A 17134-nucleotide genomic window follows, 5' to 3' on the forward strand; every position below is an offset into this window, starting at 1 on the left:
GCAACCAACTGCTGTATCCACAGCTGAATTCAATGCGCTTAACAAATAAGGGCAATTTAGCTATGCTTGCGAGGAATAGCTGGAGTCACTTTGCATTAGCATCTGCCTGAGTGTTAAAGTCATTTCTACATGGGGAGCACAGAAAAGGAATTTCTGCTCCGAGCATCCTTTCAAGAATGCTTAAATATTTGAATATAAATTCCTTTGTGCTTGTGATCACTTCTTCTTATATCTGACACTCTGCTTTTCCCTTTTCCCTTCTGGTGCTCTTCTCTGTGGAACGCCATAAACATGCTCCAGAGCCCTCTCTTTTCTCTCTCCCCACAGCAGCACCCTGGCTCTCCTGAGACAGAGGGGAGGTACTGCCAGATACCCACTACACTGACCTCTTTTCTCCTTCCTCTCCAGAAAGGGATGCAACTGGAGTCAGTCCTACACCACTGGCACCCGGGACAGGCCGACGAAAACAACAGTGCAGCGGTGAGAGACTCACACGGACACTTAACATTCATTACACAGGCTGCTGGCTTCTCACAGCTTATTGATCAAACTCCATCTCAAACCAGGCACAATGGAAAGCCATCCAAATCAGCAATCTGCTCGTTCTGGACAATATTGTTTGACTCGCAAGCTTCCCGGGATGACTGGGTTTCAAGTTTCTGCTAAATAGCTGATCATTTTTATTCAATCTATTTGTCTGCCTGTCTCAGCGAACTGCACAAGACCTTGCAGTGGAAGTGCTCTCAGTTAAATGCAGCTGACACCAAATGTGACAAGGGGATCCTTGTACCGTATCAGCCCAGAAAATACAGCAGGGAAGGAGAGGAGCAGGGGAAGCCTTGCTAAGCACACTGAGATGAGAACAGAGCTGAGCTGTGTATGCTGGGTGGCAGCATTGTAAGGACAGCTCACGGGGAATGTGGCAGCAAGCACTGGCAGGTCTGTTTATCCTCCATAAGGTGCACACAGAGACATCAGGCACTCGCTGAGGAAAGAAGCAAACCACAACCTCACTGACAGGCACAGCAGTGGGAGCACACACAAATTTCACTAGAGAGTACCCACTGTGTTGGTATTTTGTTACAGCACAGCTTCACGGGCCAGTCCAAGAGCAGACAGTGGTAAGCCCCATACATTCTGCTGCCTCTAAGTTTCACTGCAAATATTTGGTGCAGTTTGTGCTGTCAATTCTCTGCTTTTCATTTCTGTTCAGTCATCTAACGTGACGTGACAGTGCTACATTGCAATGGTCACAAAATATCATCTATGACGACCTCACGAGGCTAAATACCCAGAAGCTGAGCCTGAGTATCAGCAAAGCTTATGTTTCTAAAGAAGCTTGAATATTTTCAAATCCAGCTCATCTCACAAACACATGTAAGCATTTCCATAAAGCAAGATTTCCACTTAGACCCAGAGATTTCCAAGATCACCTTCTCTTAATACATGTTGACAGGCTGGAACAGAGAATTAGTGGTCTCCAAAGTTCTCGTGAGGGCTTTAACCATCTCTGCCTCCTCCCCACTCTCCCCCAGGGGTCTCAGGTTTCTCTGTCATGTCATCTTTTGGCTTTTCACTTTTTTTGAACTATTCTGTTTCAAAAACAGAATAAGGAGGACTCGAAGGGAGGAAGAAGCTGTGTGTCTGTGGGGAGAGGCAACAGAGCACTGTGACCCTTTGCAGAAGGAGTCTGGGAACTCACTTTTTCTGTCCTGCAGTTATTGAGACCCAGGCTGTTGACCACGGCCACCTTCCCATCCAGCACCTGCTGCTCCCTCCGTAGCTGCTCCTTCATCTGCCGCGCCTCCTGGATGGCCTTGGTGACAGCGTCGTGGTCATTTAAATAACCTGGCACGGACACAAGAAAGGGTGCCTTAAAAACCAGAAAGTCACAGCAAAACACTTCAGCTCCCACCAGGGGGATGCAGTTTATCATTATTAATGAGAAAGAGTTAAAAGGCAATGCCCACCAACCTGCGTGTGCTCTGCAATTGTGCCGCTGTTATGATAGAGCCACCTGGACACAAAGCTTGGGAAACCTCAGTGCCAAAATGCTCAGTGCTGCTATTTGATCCCATCAGTCTCAATATTTCCCTGACACTGCAGAGGCTGGCCCTGTGCTCTGGATGCAGCAGGATGGAGCTGGGTACGAGTCTGGGGAAGCTCTGATCATGCCAGCAATCCCAAACTCTTCAAAACAGACCGCTCCATTCTTCCCCTTCTCCAACTTGTGAATACATTAAAATAAACCACAGGTGGCGGTGGTTTGCTATACATATGAAATGCATAATGGCTGGGAAGAAAAACCTCATCCACTGAACACTCCCCACCACCACCTGTCATTCATAAATGTACAAGGAACCACAGCTACACGGACCTACACTGCCACTCCTATTCATGCTGCTAATAGTAGGTCAAATGTCCACTGTTTTGCTGCAAATTCACAGCCTAGGGCTTAGCCTTAGTAGTCACTGAATTATTTCCTTTTAAAATGTTACAAGCATCACCGGCCCAGCTAATACTATTTAATTTTAAATGTGACACTTTGTCATTTTTTTTCCTTTAGCGTACCGTAGATTATACTTATTATGATCTGCATGTGATTTGTAGGGTAGAATACTGATGGGGGACTCCAAGCCCCAGTCTATTTCTCAGATATTAAAGTAGAGGCTAATATCTATCGACCTCCCTCTCCCCCTGCACATCCCCACACGTGTGCACACACACACACACACACTCAAACACACTTCTTTCTGTCTTTTAACTAGGGCATAAAAACAGCATAAAATGAATCTGTAATATGAAATTGCCCAGAAAAGGGACTTCTGTTTGTGACATGAGGCTAAATCTAACCAGATCCATTGGTGAATTGTGACAGATGGAGGGACTGTGAGACAGAAGGCAGGCACTAATCACACACAAAATGACCGGCTTGCCTCAACATGTTCCATGGATTCCAGCAAACTTTACACCCTAATCCATTTTTAGAACAAAAAACATCTGGGCCATAAATCCTCTAATCTGCCAAAACACGCTATTAAATCCCATGATTTGTTGAAAAACACTAAGATTAAAGAAAGGAAATATAAAATGGCTAACTGCCGTGTTAGGAAAGTGTTATTAATACTCTTTCTTTGTCTCAATTATGAATGTTCTGTTCCTAAAGAGCCTTGTCTAATCATGTCAGATTACACATCCCTGTTGTATTGCTAGACTCTTCTATCTGATCTGCTGATTGCCAAAAACGCAGGACATTGTCTTGCTGCTTGCTTGAAACATTTCTGGGGAAGGAGCTGATGTCAGATTAGTTCAGTGCTGCGCTGCTGTCAGGATTTTAGCTTGGTCTGGGCTTTTATTGTTGGTTTTGCTTGACTGTGGATACAGTGGGACTGATACTCCCATCTTCCTTGGACAACAGCAGCTAGAGAGAAAAGTTCCTGTGCAGTTTGACTGCTGCTAATTGTAGTAACAGCTAACTTTTGGCTAAAACCCCAGGAACCCTGAGAGTTTTGTGTGAAACAACTTGATCCACACTGCTTTTATCAAATGACCCAGTTCAGTAATTCCCAGCCAATGGAATTCCAGCAATTCCAGTTTTCCCAGCATAAGGAAGAATATAGCCTGCACCAGCACAGCTGATTTTTCTTTTTTTTCCTTTTTTTAACCTCCATTTACCAACTTGCCTGGTTTCTTCCCCAGTTTGCATCTGTTAACCTTTGCATCTGATCAACCTTGCATGTAGTCAGAATAAATTAAAAAAGGAAGCACATAAACAAACAAACAGCAGTATTAGTGCTGCTTTTGCTGTTGTCTAGGTATAATACTTCCAGTCTGTAACAGAGCCAAATTTGCCTAGGAGCTGGAATTCATGCCCTTCTCCAGACTATTTGGCTTTTCCTGAATACTGCTATCTTTGAGACAGTTTGGCACATGACAGTGAATAAAAGCAAGCACTCCTTATGTTTTTCAGTAGCTGCCAAGATGCTGGTGTGCAGGGAAATGATTAATATAGAAGCGAGTTGAATGTAAATTATTGTTGTTTAGGGTAGGTGGTGAATTATTGACAGAGAGGGGAACTGCATTACATAAAATGAACTTAGTTCCAAGGATTGCCAAACTAGCACAGAGATGTTGCAGATAATGGCAAAGAGCAGGGAGAAGTTGTTTCTGTTTTTAGTACACGGACATATGCCTGCTCCCAAAAAGAAAAGCTTGGATTTAAAGTCATCCATGGAGCCATGACATTTGTGACTGCTCAGTCTGTAGCACCATTTCTGTGCTGTGGGGATGGCTCAGGAAAGGGCTGAGGAGCTGCAATGTCTGAGTGCAGCCCTGCTGATAATCCCTGAGGCTCTGGGCTCGTGTCCCCACTGAAAGATGAGCAACACACTGCATTTCTCCATGCCAGGGGAGCCAAGGGGCCTGAGCACAGAGAAAGTTTAATTTGCAGTTAGGGTGGTACCAAGGGACATAATTTGCAGTTAGGGGTGCTGAGCAGGGACAGCCCAGCTGCGTGCAGCAAGGAAGGCTGTGCACACCCAGGACAGACGGCCTGTGCCTCGTGCTGACATGTCTCAGACATCTTTTATGGAAAATCCTTTCCTTAGGATTTTTCCTCCTGAGAAGCTGGGAGGCCTCAGGAACAAAATGTAAACAATGGTTATCTGCTGCTGTGGGATGCAACAGGTGCATCTGTGATTGGTCTCATGTGGTTGTTTCTAATTAATGGCCAATCACAGTCAGCTGGCTCAGACAGAGAGCTGAGCCACAAACCTTTGTTATCATTCTTTGATTTCTATTCTTAGCTGGCCTTCTGATGAAATCCTTTCTTCTATTCTTTTAGTATAGTTTTAATGTAATATATATAATAAAATAATAAATCAGCCTTCTGAAACATGGAGTCAGATCCTCCATGTCTCTTCCCTCCTCCTGGGACCCCTGTGAGCACGGTCACAGTGACAGCTCCATCACTGCAGAGCTGGAGGTGTCTGACGAGGGGCTGGGTGCTTCCCAGGGCTCTTTGTGGAGGATTTATCCCTCAGCAGGAGAAAGGGATCCAGCTCCCCTGCCACATCAGGGACCTTGGTAGCTTTGCTAAAAACACCACCAAAGTTTCTCCTGGTGAGCTTGGGTGACATGGGATTTCACCCAAGCTCACCAGAGTTTCACCATGGCCACGAGCCCTGCGTGCTGTGATTGGGCTGGATCTGACCCAGCAGAGAGGTCAGGAGCTTTTCCTTCTTGCAGTCCTCCATTAAGGATAAACCTTTGCTAGGAGTGTCCATCCAGCACCAGCTAAAGACAGCTTATCTTACACATACAGCATGCACAGTGATACTGCTCTGCAACCTCAAAAAGTCACTTTCTATATTTGTAGCAGAGAGATATACAGCAGTGAACTCTGTGTCATTAACAATAACTTAAATATGTTATCTTTTGCTCCACAGTTTTCCATGGTTTATTAATGGTATAACACATTAATTCTTCTTACAAGAGTGACCTTTAAAGCTCTGTTCATCCTCACAGCTTTTATCCAATTACATTATCACTCATTAAAGGTACAGCATTTCAAAATCTGCACCTTGTTAGAAGGAGTAAATTGCAGGGGTCTCAAACCTATGGAAAATAGCAGGTGTGCAGGGAAAGAGGATTGGAGAGGGGAGAACAAGAGGTGTCTTGCCACTGAAATGTGAGTCAGATGCTTAACTTCCCAGGGAAATACAATGTTCCCTCTGCTTAAGGACAAAAATCTAACGTGAAAAAAATGAAATTCAATGCATTGTGCATGGAGAGCAGCAGGGTCAAGCAAATTGAATATAAAATACATTACTGTGCATCACAGTCAAAGAATGTAGGGTTAATAACAATACAGATATTAACAATTAGTAATGTGATATTTAAAAAATATTTATATGACTGTAATGTGTCATACCAAATAAACATTACTGCACAGCACTGCTGTACCACAGACACAGCTTCTGACAGGTTTGACCTAGGGCTTCTTTTGGGCTTTTCTGTGCTACCCCTGAAAGTGGCCAGGCAGGAGATGCTTCAGGAGAGAGCAGAAGAAGTACATCTGCCTCACTCATTTCCCAAAACAGAGCTTGGTTTACATAATGGAACCTTGATCCAGGTTATACTCAGTCCCTGCATGGAATACACCATTTCATTTGGAAGGATCAGGAACGGGGTGAGTGCACATTTTCCTTACACACACACAGAGGACAGTCCCTATAACACATGAGATTCATGAAATTACCTGTAAGACTGTTACTATTTAGATGGTCCTTAGGCAAAGACATCATTTTGGCAGGAGGAGGAACTATCACTATTTTCTGGAACGATGTTAGAAACAACCAGTCAAGACTTTCTTTGTAACATAGAACAACAAATCTGGGGTTTTCTTGAGTGAACCCGGTGATTGTTTTGCTTATTACGCCAAGGTGAAATAATATTGCATCCAGGATTTGGATGGACTGAGAATCAAACTTGTAATTTTGGAAAGATGTAGACTTTTACCTTTAAGAGATGTTTCTGAAAGCTCATGCATCACTATTAGATGACAGGGTACAATATCAAGGGTCTCCAGTGCCCACCATCAGCAGGTCACTGTGGATAAATGCTGTATTAATGTGTGCCATTAAAAACCAGCATTTATCAGAAGTTAAAGCAGCATCTGAAGTAACACGGGACTTTGTTTTCTTAGTCTGTGAAAGCTAAGAAACCCCTCCTGAAAGGAAAGTCTCTTGAGTTTCTGCACCCACACCAACCAGCTGGAGCATCATGGGCACCCTGGGCAGGGCTGATAAAAACCCTTCCCAACAGGAGCTACCCTTGTTCTGAGGGGGACACATGGGGCTGGGGGGACACACAGGGCAGAGTGGGACACACACAGGGCACTGAGTGGGACACACAGGACACAGTGGGACACACAGGACAGAGTGGGACACACACAGGGCACTGAGTGGGACACACACAGGGCACTGAGTGGGACACACAGGACAGAGTGGGACACACACAGGGCACTGAGTGGGACACAGGACACAGTGGGACACACACAGGGCACTGAGTGGGACACACACAGGGCACTCAGTGGGACACACAGGACAGAGTGGGACACAAACAGGGCACTGAGTGGGACACACAGGACACAGTGGGACACACAGGACAGAGTGGGACACACACAGGGCACTGAGTGGGACACACAGGACAGAGTGGGACACACAGGACAGAGTGGGACACAGGACAGAGTGGGACACACACAGGGCACTGAGTGGGACACACAGGACAGAGTGGGACACACACAGAGGGCACTGAGTGGGACACACACAGGGACTGAGTGGGACACACAGGACAGAGTGGGACACACAGGGCACTCAGTGGGACACACAGGGCTCAGCTCACCTATTGTGTTGGCTCTGGCCGAAGGACTGGCTAGTGTTGCTGGCACCGAGGACTTTAGTGAGCTGGCCCCACTGTTTATTCTCAGAGCTGGCATGTGAGGAGAGGTGGGGGACGTGGGAGATTTGCCATCAGATGTCTTGGGTTTGGCTGAGAGGTTCAGAGGCTGGGCCACTTCATCCTGTGGAGGCAGAGGAGATAGAGATGTCATCACCCAATTGCTGCTGGCACAGCTCTGCCCAGCCAAGGCAGGGGCTGCTGCAGCTCCCATGGACCCAAACCTGAGAGCTGCTATCACACACAGGAAGATCAGATGTGATACCAGCTTGTCACTCCAGCTTGGAACTGCAGTGACTGATAAACTGGAAAATTAGTGTGACATGGTCAGAGAACATCATCCACTCTGTCTCTGAAGAAATTACTCCCATCAACAAGACATTCGCTTCTGTTGTGAAAATAAAGAGCAATTTCACAGTTGTACATTATTTTGGATCTTGTAGTCATTAATGAAGTAAAAACTGAAGACCATCTTCACTTAACACTCAACCACCACTAGGCAAACTGGGCAAACAAGTGAATGGGAGTTCAGTTTGTTTGGTTTTTGTTTTTTTTTTCTGGTGTGCCTTTCTTTGGTTTTTCATTTGTTTTAACTGGTATTTTCCCCCGAACTTCCCAGACTTAGAACCTCAAGCACAAAAACAGCATAGGAAATAAATACTTCTCTTCCACCTCAACAAAACCCGACACAGTAACCTGGATAATTCTGCACACATCCCCAGATGTTTTTATCTGGCGCAAAGCTGAACTTCTAGATTTCAGCAATGATTGTTATTATGTGAAAATAGAAAAATTGGGTGACATTTTTTGCAGGGTAATGGAATTATTCCTAAACCTGGCTTGATTACAGACAAGAGTGACAGACAGTGCTATAAAAAACATTAAAATGCCAAGTAATGTGTTTTTGTTCGATGAAAGTAAAATACAATAAGAAAAAGAAAAAAAAACCTAACAGAGAAGGGAGAAAAGGATTTTCAACAGGGGGAACATTTTAGAAGTGATTTTAACTGACTTTTAAATAAGCAGAACTAATGGATGTGATATTAGATCAAAGGGAAGTCATCCTTTAGCTATGAGGAGCTTCATGGACAGCTGGGCTCCAGCTCTAGGCACTGAGCAAACTGATTCTGGCCTCCCCAAATTGTACCTACATCTAGTTTTATAGAATTATTCCTGACTTGCTTACAACAATGCAAAGCTGAGTGAGATGGAGTCAGCTTTTGGTTTTTGTGGGGTTTTTTTTTGGTGTTTGAGTGTTTTACTGTTACCACTGAATCTCTGTAACAATCCTGTAAAGTGATTCTTTTCCACACAGGAAAGAAGGAATTTTACAGCTGCTATTGCTCGTGGAACTACGATGGAGATGTCTCCAAACATAAAGACAATTCTGCAAAGCTCTGTCATGCAACTTTTCCATTGCCTCTGAGCAAAGCACCTTTGTTATATGTGATTATATTTCTACATTTGGTTGTATTTCTACAGTTTTGTGACAGTCATAGCAGATAAACATTATCAGAGGCATAGTGGACAAAACTGTCATCCTTAAAGTGATGCTGAAGCCATCCTGGAGGCAACTTGTGCATAAAATAAATGGGAAAAATCAGTGCATAGAATTGCCTTAGGAGCCTGCATACTACACTCCCAGAAGTGAATTATGTACCTAGATGGCAGAGTTCTGCTGATCTCCCAGGAGATTTAGGCTGCAGGGTTCAAAATGTCACCAGTAAAACTGATATTCGACATTTTTAGAAGGGATTTGTTACTTTACAGAAATACAAATCCATTGTAGTAGAATACAACAGATAAAGATAAAATTAGAATAAAATAAAATACCAGCCAAATGGAAGGGGACTTGCTTTGCTGCTCCCCTAATTTCAATTAAAAAATAAAGAAGTCTCACAACATTCCAACTATAGTGTTGTGAAATTGGTACTGAGTTAGTTGCATGAAAGTTTTGAGTACAAATGAGCCAACAAAGCAACCAAGGACAGCAACCCTGCGCCACACAAGGATCCCTGAACAGGCAAGCCAGGTATTTATCTGGAACTCAGCCTGAGCAGCAAAGCAAAGCTGCCCACAGACCTGTTTCAGCTCAGCCCAAGCCGGTTTGGTTTCCATGCATGTTGGATTCTTGACCTCTGCTGGAAGTCTCACCAGAAGGGGCTGATCTGTGTCAGATATGGAGCAGAAAGGGGCAGGTGCTCTCTGCCCAGAGAAATGAGACACAGCAGCAGCAGCTCAGCAGCAGCAAGTCCTGGTGGGGATGGCTCTCACCATGGCAAAGGCAGCGTGGGTCCCAACCCACATCCCATTGTGAAAGGCTCTTCAGACTCATCCTCAGTCCCTCAGCCATCCTATCCCTGTAAAGCTTGTTTCCTTCCCTCCCCTTGCTCCCTCTCCCTTTCCTCAGCTCTTCTGTTCCCTTTTCTTAGCCTGGTGTGAAGGCAAGGTCCAGTGCATGTCCACTGCTCAAGGGTGGCTCTGTCTCATTTAATGCCACTGGTTTTTCCCCATTGTAGGCATCAAGCAATGAGGCTGTTTGTGCTGCAACTATTCCTGGGAGTAAGAATGCTCCTCTTCATTCAAGTCAGCACAGCCTTCTCTGAAGCCAACAAATATAAGGCCTTGTGGAAATAATAGAAGCCGACAGCTCCAGAGCTGATAAATGTCATTCCAAATTGCCCCTTCATTCACTTTCATTGTGTGCTCAGGCTAATGGTAAATTAATCGGAGGTCACAGAAGCCTGCTTCTCATAAAGGAGGATAAGTAAACAATTTTCAGCTATTATATATATTTACAAAATGATACTACTTCACTGTTTGGTCTTCATAACATTTTTACTTCTGTTATTTCCAAGAGCATTCTCAAATCCTCGCTGGAAGTCAAATGCATTAAAAATCCTGCGTTGCATCAGGATTTGGTAATAACTTCAGTCATTTCCTTTACAATAGTGCAACTACACTGATTTATTCCAAAGGACTCTAAAAAATATCTGGAGGACAAGTAATAACATACAATTGTGCTAAGTGTGAAGATGAGTGTTAGGATCCTCAGCCAATGAAGCAAGTTACTCTTTTCCCTTTCTGCAGCCATCAATTCAGAGTCCTCCCCGCTTTCAGCTTAAACCAAGAACTGTGCTGTCTCCATTAATGATCTGAGCCTGTGTAACCCCAATAAGAATTAGATGCTAGTCCACCTTTTTTACCCATAAAATCTCCCAGCTAACATTCTGCCACATTACAGATTAGCAGAGTTTTCCCAATTATGCCAGACTGCTTGGGCAAGTAAGAGACATAAAAGATAAAGCCCAGATGTAGCATCTTCCCTTCAGGTAGATGGTATCTTTCAGCAGCCAGGAGATTTGATTTTATGCAGTGGATCACAGAATCTAGAATTACTCCCTGCACTCAGTTTTTATTAGAGAAAGCATTGATTGGTCCCTGCCTTTTTTTGAAATGCAGCTATTCTAAGATGACATTGATAAGGTAAGGTTTTTTCCCAAGCCAGGATTTCTTAAAGAGTTAAAGTCAAACATTTATTTATATATCAGCCAAAACATTAATGCTGAGACTAGTAGAAGACGTTAAAACCCAAAAGGCTTGTAATAATATAAACACAAATGTGATGAAAATAAAATATGATCTTGATTAAAAGTTATGAAATGCCTCTTTAAAAGTAGCACATTTGTCTTACGAAACAAAATACACACAGGCACAAAATAAATGTAGAGAACAAAGCATAAGCAAAAACACAGGAAGAGGGGCTAATAGAATGTACCCACAGAAATAATAATAAAATGTACCCACAGAAAGCAAAGCACTGGCAAAGAGATTCCCATCCCCTGCATCACAGCTGGGTTACAGCTGCTGCTGCTTTAGGGAGAAGTGATTTGCTTCCCAGGACTGGGAGACTCACTAACCAAAACTTGAATTCAGGAACTTTAAATCCTTGATTTCCTCCAGATTTTTTCCCAGGTTGTATCTAGGTATTCGAGGAAAGAAAGAGCCCTGCACATACACCAGAATTTGGGGGTAAGTAAAATATCCAAGAGCTGTATTTTGTAGCTTCACTCAGCCTGGATTAGTTTAACTCTGAGCTGTCACACTCCAAACTTCAGACAGAGAAAATCTCCAGTTCAAGAGCCTGACACACCACACACACAGAAATGCTGCTGGCAGGCTGAGTGGGGATCACACTGCTTTTAAAGGTTTGCTTGGTCCTTTGAAAGGTAAAATGCTATAGGTTAACACAGAGTGCTCATTAACGTGGCAGGAAAAGTGGAAGAGGGGGAGAAGGACGGGATTTGGCCACAGCCAGGCAGGGACAGCAGCAGAGCTCCAGACCGACCCAGGAATTCTGACTCTCAGTCAGCAGCCTTGGAGTATCTGGCTGAAATGATGTCTTTGCTAATCTTGCCATCATGCTGTCTCTATTTACTTCCTCCTAGGATAAAAGGTTAATTCATCTCCACGGAGAATAGATATGGGAAAAGAAGGGGATAAAATCTGATTTGGAGAAACCCTCTAAACCATTTATTAAAAATGGCACTATTTCAACACCAGGAGCTGAATAAAAGGCTGATATCCCACATGAATGAAGCAGTCTAGAGAATGAAAAGGGGGGTGGGGCTGGGGCTGAGGAACCCAGACAATTCATTAGGGTTTGATAATCTCACTCCTGTTCACACATTTTAAGGGCAGCACACTATTAAAATACTGAATTACTGTAGTGTCCTTTAAAGCTGAGTGCTGGATCCCACTGTGGCACAGGCTGCAGGCCCAGGTTGCAGGGTTTATTACAAAACCATCCACTGCTCTGGGTATCATCTGACTGGCAGTACAAATGTGCTTAAATGACCTGGCTTAAGCACAGCCCAGCCTGCTCTGCTAAAGAGGCTTTTCATGACCTCTGGGAACACATTCACCACGTCTTGCTGCCTGTTTCAATGACCTTGGCAGTACAAATTGCAGCCAAATGAATTAGGAATAAGAAGCCAGGGAGGGGGGCTCCTGCAAGATTGCCTCTGCCACCTCAACAAAAACAAAGGCTCATTCCCCCACCCGTGTTCTGCTTCCTGGAGATCTTAATTTCAATAGAAATGCAAAATATGGAGCATTTGCTGGCATGTCTGGGGCAGAAGACAATGATGCTATTGTTGCCCACTGAACAATGCAGCCACTCAGTGGCTTATCCAGGCTCCTGCTTATCCAAAAATGCCTAACCAAAACAAGGAACTGAGCTACCACAGCAGAGATGCAAAGAAAACCCACTGGAACCAGTGTCCCTCAGCTGTCCACACACTCACACAAAGGCACAGCAGCTTCCTTCACCTCCCCTGCTCCTGGAGCCACTCATGGTGCAACTATGAGCAGTGATAATAAGGAGCCAAGAGGTAAAGGCAGTTGTGAACCTTGTCATATAAATGAATCATGCTGCTGATATTATCCTCACTGATGAAATAATTGTATTAAATTAAGCAGGGATGTTCACATGACAGGATGGGTGAATTAGATAATGCTCATCTGCAGCTGTACCTCCTCCTGCCACATTCTCAGGTTTTGATTAAGAATAATGTGTCCCTTCCTGCAAAGGTGGAAATTTCTCTAACTATGTAGAAAAACACATACGAGACATAAAACCAGGTATCTTGGTTATGATACTGGAATAAACACAGCAGAATTATTCTTCAGGTTCAGAGAAGTCCCTTCATCATAGGCTTGCACACAAGTTTTAGCAGCAAAAGTAGAACCAGACTCTGGTTAGAAAGGAAAAGGCACTGAAGAGAAGGACGAGGGCAGGTATGAGGAACAACAGATTTTTCTCTATACCTAGACCAGTTTTTTTTTTTTTTTTTTTTGTACTTTCTGGATCCGGGGCATGTTATCCAACCCAAGTTGGTACTTCACTGCCATTGCCCAAATACTCATTCATGGGACTCAAAACAAAGGGGGAACTGAGCTGCCCTACACTAGTGACAAATACTCTTTCTGTTCTCTGCTCTGCATGTAGGGAACCACTCAATGAATAAATTACTCCCCAATTTACACACTGGGAGGACTGCTGCACAGCCTCCATCCTTGTTCATGGAGAGAAGTGGTGCAGGAGCACAGCAAGGGAATCTGTTCTGTAGCACCTGGGACAGAGAGGAGTTCTCCCCCACTGTTCTTCTGCAACACCAGGGACTCAGTGAGGATATCCTGGGACTTGCTCCTCTCAGAGAGATCCCTAGCACCCTCCCTCTTCCTTTTTCTCTACAGGAAGTGGAGTTGCCAGGAAAGAAGTCAGCCACCATAAAGTGCTGCCCTGCAAAGCCCAGGCTCTGGTTTTGCCTGCTTTGCACACTGTCACAGTAAAACCAGAGGGCTGCTGGCTGGTTTGTGTTTAGCAGTGTTTAGCAGTGCTGTTTCCCAAAGCTGGATGCAGAACTCCCCAACAGACGCAGGAAGGACAGAAGGGGAGCATGCAGAGTGAGCAGTTCATAGATGGCAGACCCCTTCCCTCCAGCCCACACCTCTGTGTGTGACACACAGCACTCACTCTGCAGCACCTGTCCTGTCAGGCACAGAGCACAGAGGCTGGAACAACAGACAGAAACCACAGAACTCTGGGATCACTCCAGTCCTGCTGCTGCCCAGCCATGGAGAGTGGGATGATCCAGCTAAAAGCATGTCCAGGGAGAGAACTGCAGCACTGCTCTCCAAAGTCTGAGCGCAGGGATGTCCTGGGACAAAGGATTTCCCCTTGTGCAGCATCTGCTCACACCTCTGCACACAGACCCAGCTCCTTGAAGGTCTCCAGGGAACCCTGCACTGGGACCTTGCCCTCTGGGGTGCTGTGGCTGCGCGGCCAAGAGAACACAGCTGAGCACAATGAACAGCCTGCTGCGTGTCTGCTGAAAATTCACTTGTTTGGTTTCACAGATCTGCAGAGACAAATCCTCCAAAGCACACTGCAGCTCCTGGCTGGCTCTGGATTGTCAGAATGCCCGAGCATCCTTGTGAACTCTGCTGGCAATCCCCACACACAAATAGCACAATGTGCTTGAGGAGAGCAGCCAGGAGGAGATTTCCAGGCTCATTTTCCTTGAACATGAGTCTGCAGTCCCACCAACCTCCAGGGAAACCAGATGAGTTGTGGATGTTTATCCCAATGCAGACCCAAATTTCAGCATTTGTTTCATCCATACAGAAGTAAATTACTTAGTCCTATCACCATTACTCTTCTAACTGGGTATTTGCTGTTCTGTTTGACTGGAACCAGAAGTGAGAGCTGCTCAGCACCTTGCTGAGAGGACCCAGGAAGAGCATTTTCAGTGCAGCATGGAAACAAACTGCAGGAACAAAGAGCTTTCAGCCTTTGCTTGCACCTCATGGTGAAAAACCTCCTTCCCATTCTGCACCTCTGAGTGAGTGAAAATTCAACTCAGCAGCCTCATATACAGAAAAGTCCCAGTGAAGCTGAGCAAACCTTGCCAGGCTGGTCCTGAAATGAGAAGGGTCCATGTTGAGTAAGGATAAAACAGGAACCAGGGTAGAAACACTATTCTTCACTTGGGATTCTCCTTGCTTGCACTTCATGCCAAACCTGGGCCCTGCTGTTGGCTTTTTGCATCTATTGTTCAGCTGAATTTCTCACAGCACTGCTCCACCTGTTTATTTATAATGTTTTTATAAATAATGTCATTTATTAATGACATTAATAATGATAATAATGTTATTATGTATAATGTTATTTGTTCATTAAGTGCCCAGGTCAGAGGCTAAGCAGGAGGAGTGATTTAGGCACAGGTCAGCAGGGACTGATGCAGACACTGCAAATCTGCAGGGGAAGGTGACAAGTGATCTTTCACAATTTTCACCATGAAAATCACATCACATGCAGTAAAAATCATTAGAGAGGATCACAACATTGTGGGGCAAAGGAAGGGAAAGGATTCTTCCCATGAAGACTGCTTCTCCCAAACTGCCCCCACTGAAATACATGGGACCAGTAAAGTACAGGAGGGGGAAAAAATCACTTCTCCAGTGTACCATAGGAAATATTAATTAATTAGAGCTCACAATTACTCTGACACCTTTTGCCTTATTTTCCAGCTGGGAAGAATAAGGCACAAAGTGGGTGTATGATCTGCCTAACCTCACACAGTGAGTAAAGAGCTGAGTCACGAGGAAGAGCAGAGCCCCTCTTCCTCAGAGCAGCCTTTGGGAGCTCCTCTGATACTGCACTGAACCTCCCAAAGTGTCCAGCTGCTTCAAAACAAGCTCCAAGAACAGCAGACAGAGGTCAGACAGCTTGATCTGTGGTTATCTATTCCTGAAGCTGTGCTGGGCAGAAACCGTAGTGGCCCCAGTCAATTTTGGTTTTTTAAATCCTTGCTGCATAATTCTGAACATGTGGAGTTGTGTCCTTATTAATGCCCTCTCCCACCCATAACAAGGCTGTTTAGAAATGGAAATAAGACATTGGACTGGATTTGCTGCTGCCTAAACTGAACCTGGAGTCACCACCTTGCAAGGAATCATCCCATAAACGTTAGGCAGAACGAGCACCAATAAAAACAACAAACCTGCAAGGATGGGGAAGACTTGGAAGGAAATAAAACAAGGACCTGCAAAGCCAAACAGCACTACAAACTGGTACATTTTAAATGAACAACAAGAAAACAGAAGCCACAGTGATCAAAGCCTCCCACCTCCTCTCTGTGGTGGATGACACCTTCGCTGGGAGCACACCACCACCTCTAACCCCACACCTGCAAAAGGAATTAATTTCAAAAAGAATACACACCAAAGAGAACCGTATCAAAACAAATTAGCAACAGACCCCTCGTCCTGCTGTGGTCAGGCAGGAGAGGCAGGGATGCTCACAGCTGCTGAGATTCAGGGGGGAAAAAAGACAAAACAAAACCAATCCCCCCCCACCCCTCAAAAAAAAACCCCCAAAAAAACCAAAAAAAAACCACCCCAGCTGTTGAAAACTTTAGAAGAAACGAGTCCAAAGACCTTGAAAGAAAAAGAGATTGCAAACAGCTTGGACAACTGGCAGGGGGCTCAGAAATTCCTTTTCAAGAAACACCTGTGTGTTCTGTGACTCTGGGTATCTCCATGCAGCCTAGGCAGATTTCTCACTAGGAGAGGCAGCAAGTACAGCCTAGGAATATGCAGTGCAAGGATAATGTACACTGCATTTATGTACAGATACACACAAGTGCTACAAAAATGGCAAAATGTGTTTTGCAACCATAGCCATGACCTGCTTGACAATTTGTGTTTCCAACTAATACCTTGTCAAAGGAAAGCTATCAATACAAAGCTCATTTATCCTTAATGTTTGCATGCCATTGAAAACACCCCAGATCACTAAAATCAAAATGAATTTACACTCCATCCTGCTGGATATCTTTATGTTTCACCTCCTTTTAGCATCAAGATGAAATCCAACCAGCAGCTGCAGAAACTGGAGGCAGTTTAAGGCACTCTAGGAAATGCTGAAAGCCAACACACAACTCAGTAAATACTGCATTCAGAGAAGGATTTGTTTAATTCTTGTACCCCATCCCTGATCCCATATGTGGCGTCAACCACTTGGGAGAACATCTCCTGGGAATAACATTAATAATTACAATAATGATATTATATTATTAATATAATAATTAATACATATAACAATATAAAA

The 17134-nt window shown here is 44.4% G+C and overlaps 1 protein-coding gene across 13 annotated transcripts in view; it reads right to left on the reverse strand.

The window, feature by feature from the left end:
* SOX5 (SRY-box transcription factor 5) overlaps nt 1–17134 on the reverse strand; it is a 592640-nt gene that overhangs the window by 26566 nt on the left and 548940 nt on the right. For all 13 annotated transcript variants that reach the window (XM_064734473.1, XM_064734430.1, XM_064734449.1 and 10 more), the window contains 2 exons: nt 7405–7582; nt 1703–1848 (listed from right to left, as the gene is read on the reverse strand). In XM_064734473.1, the coding sequence (XP_064590543.1) occupies nt 1703–1848; nt 7405–7582 (324 nt within the window). The remainder of the gene's footprint in view (nt 1–1702; nt 1849–7404; nt 7583–17134) is intronic.

Source organism: Zonotrichia leucophrys, chromosome 1A, assembly GCF_028769735.1.
Source record: "Zonotrichia leucophrys gambelii isolate GWCS_2022_RI chromosome 1A, RI_Zleu_2.0, whole genome shotgun sequence".
Taxonomy (NCBI): domain Eukaryota; kingdom Metazoa; phylum Chordata; class Aves; order Passeriformes; family Passerellidae; genus Zonotrichia; species Zonotrichia leucophrys.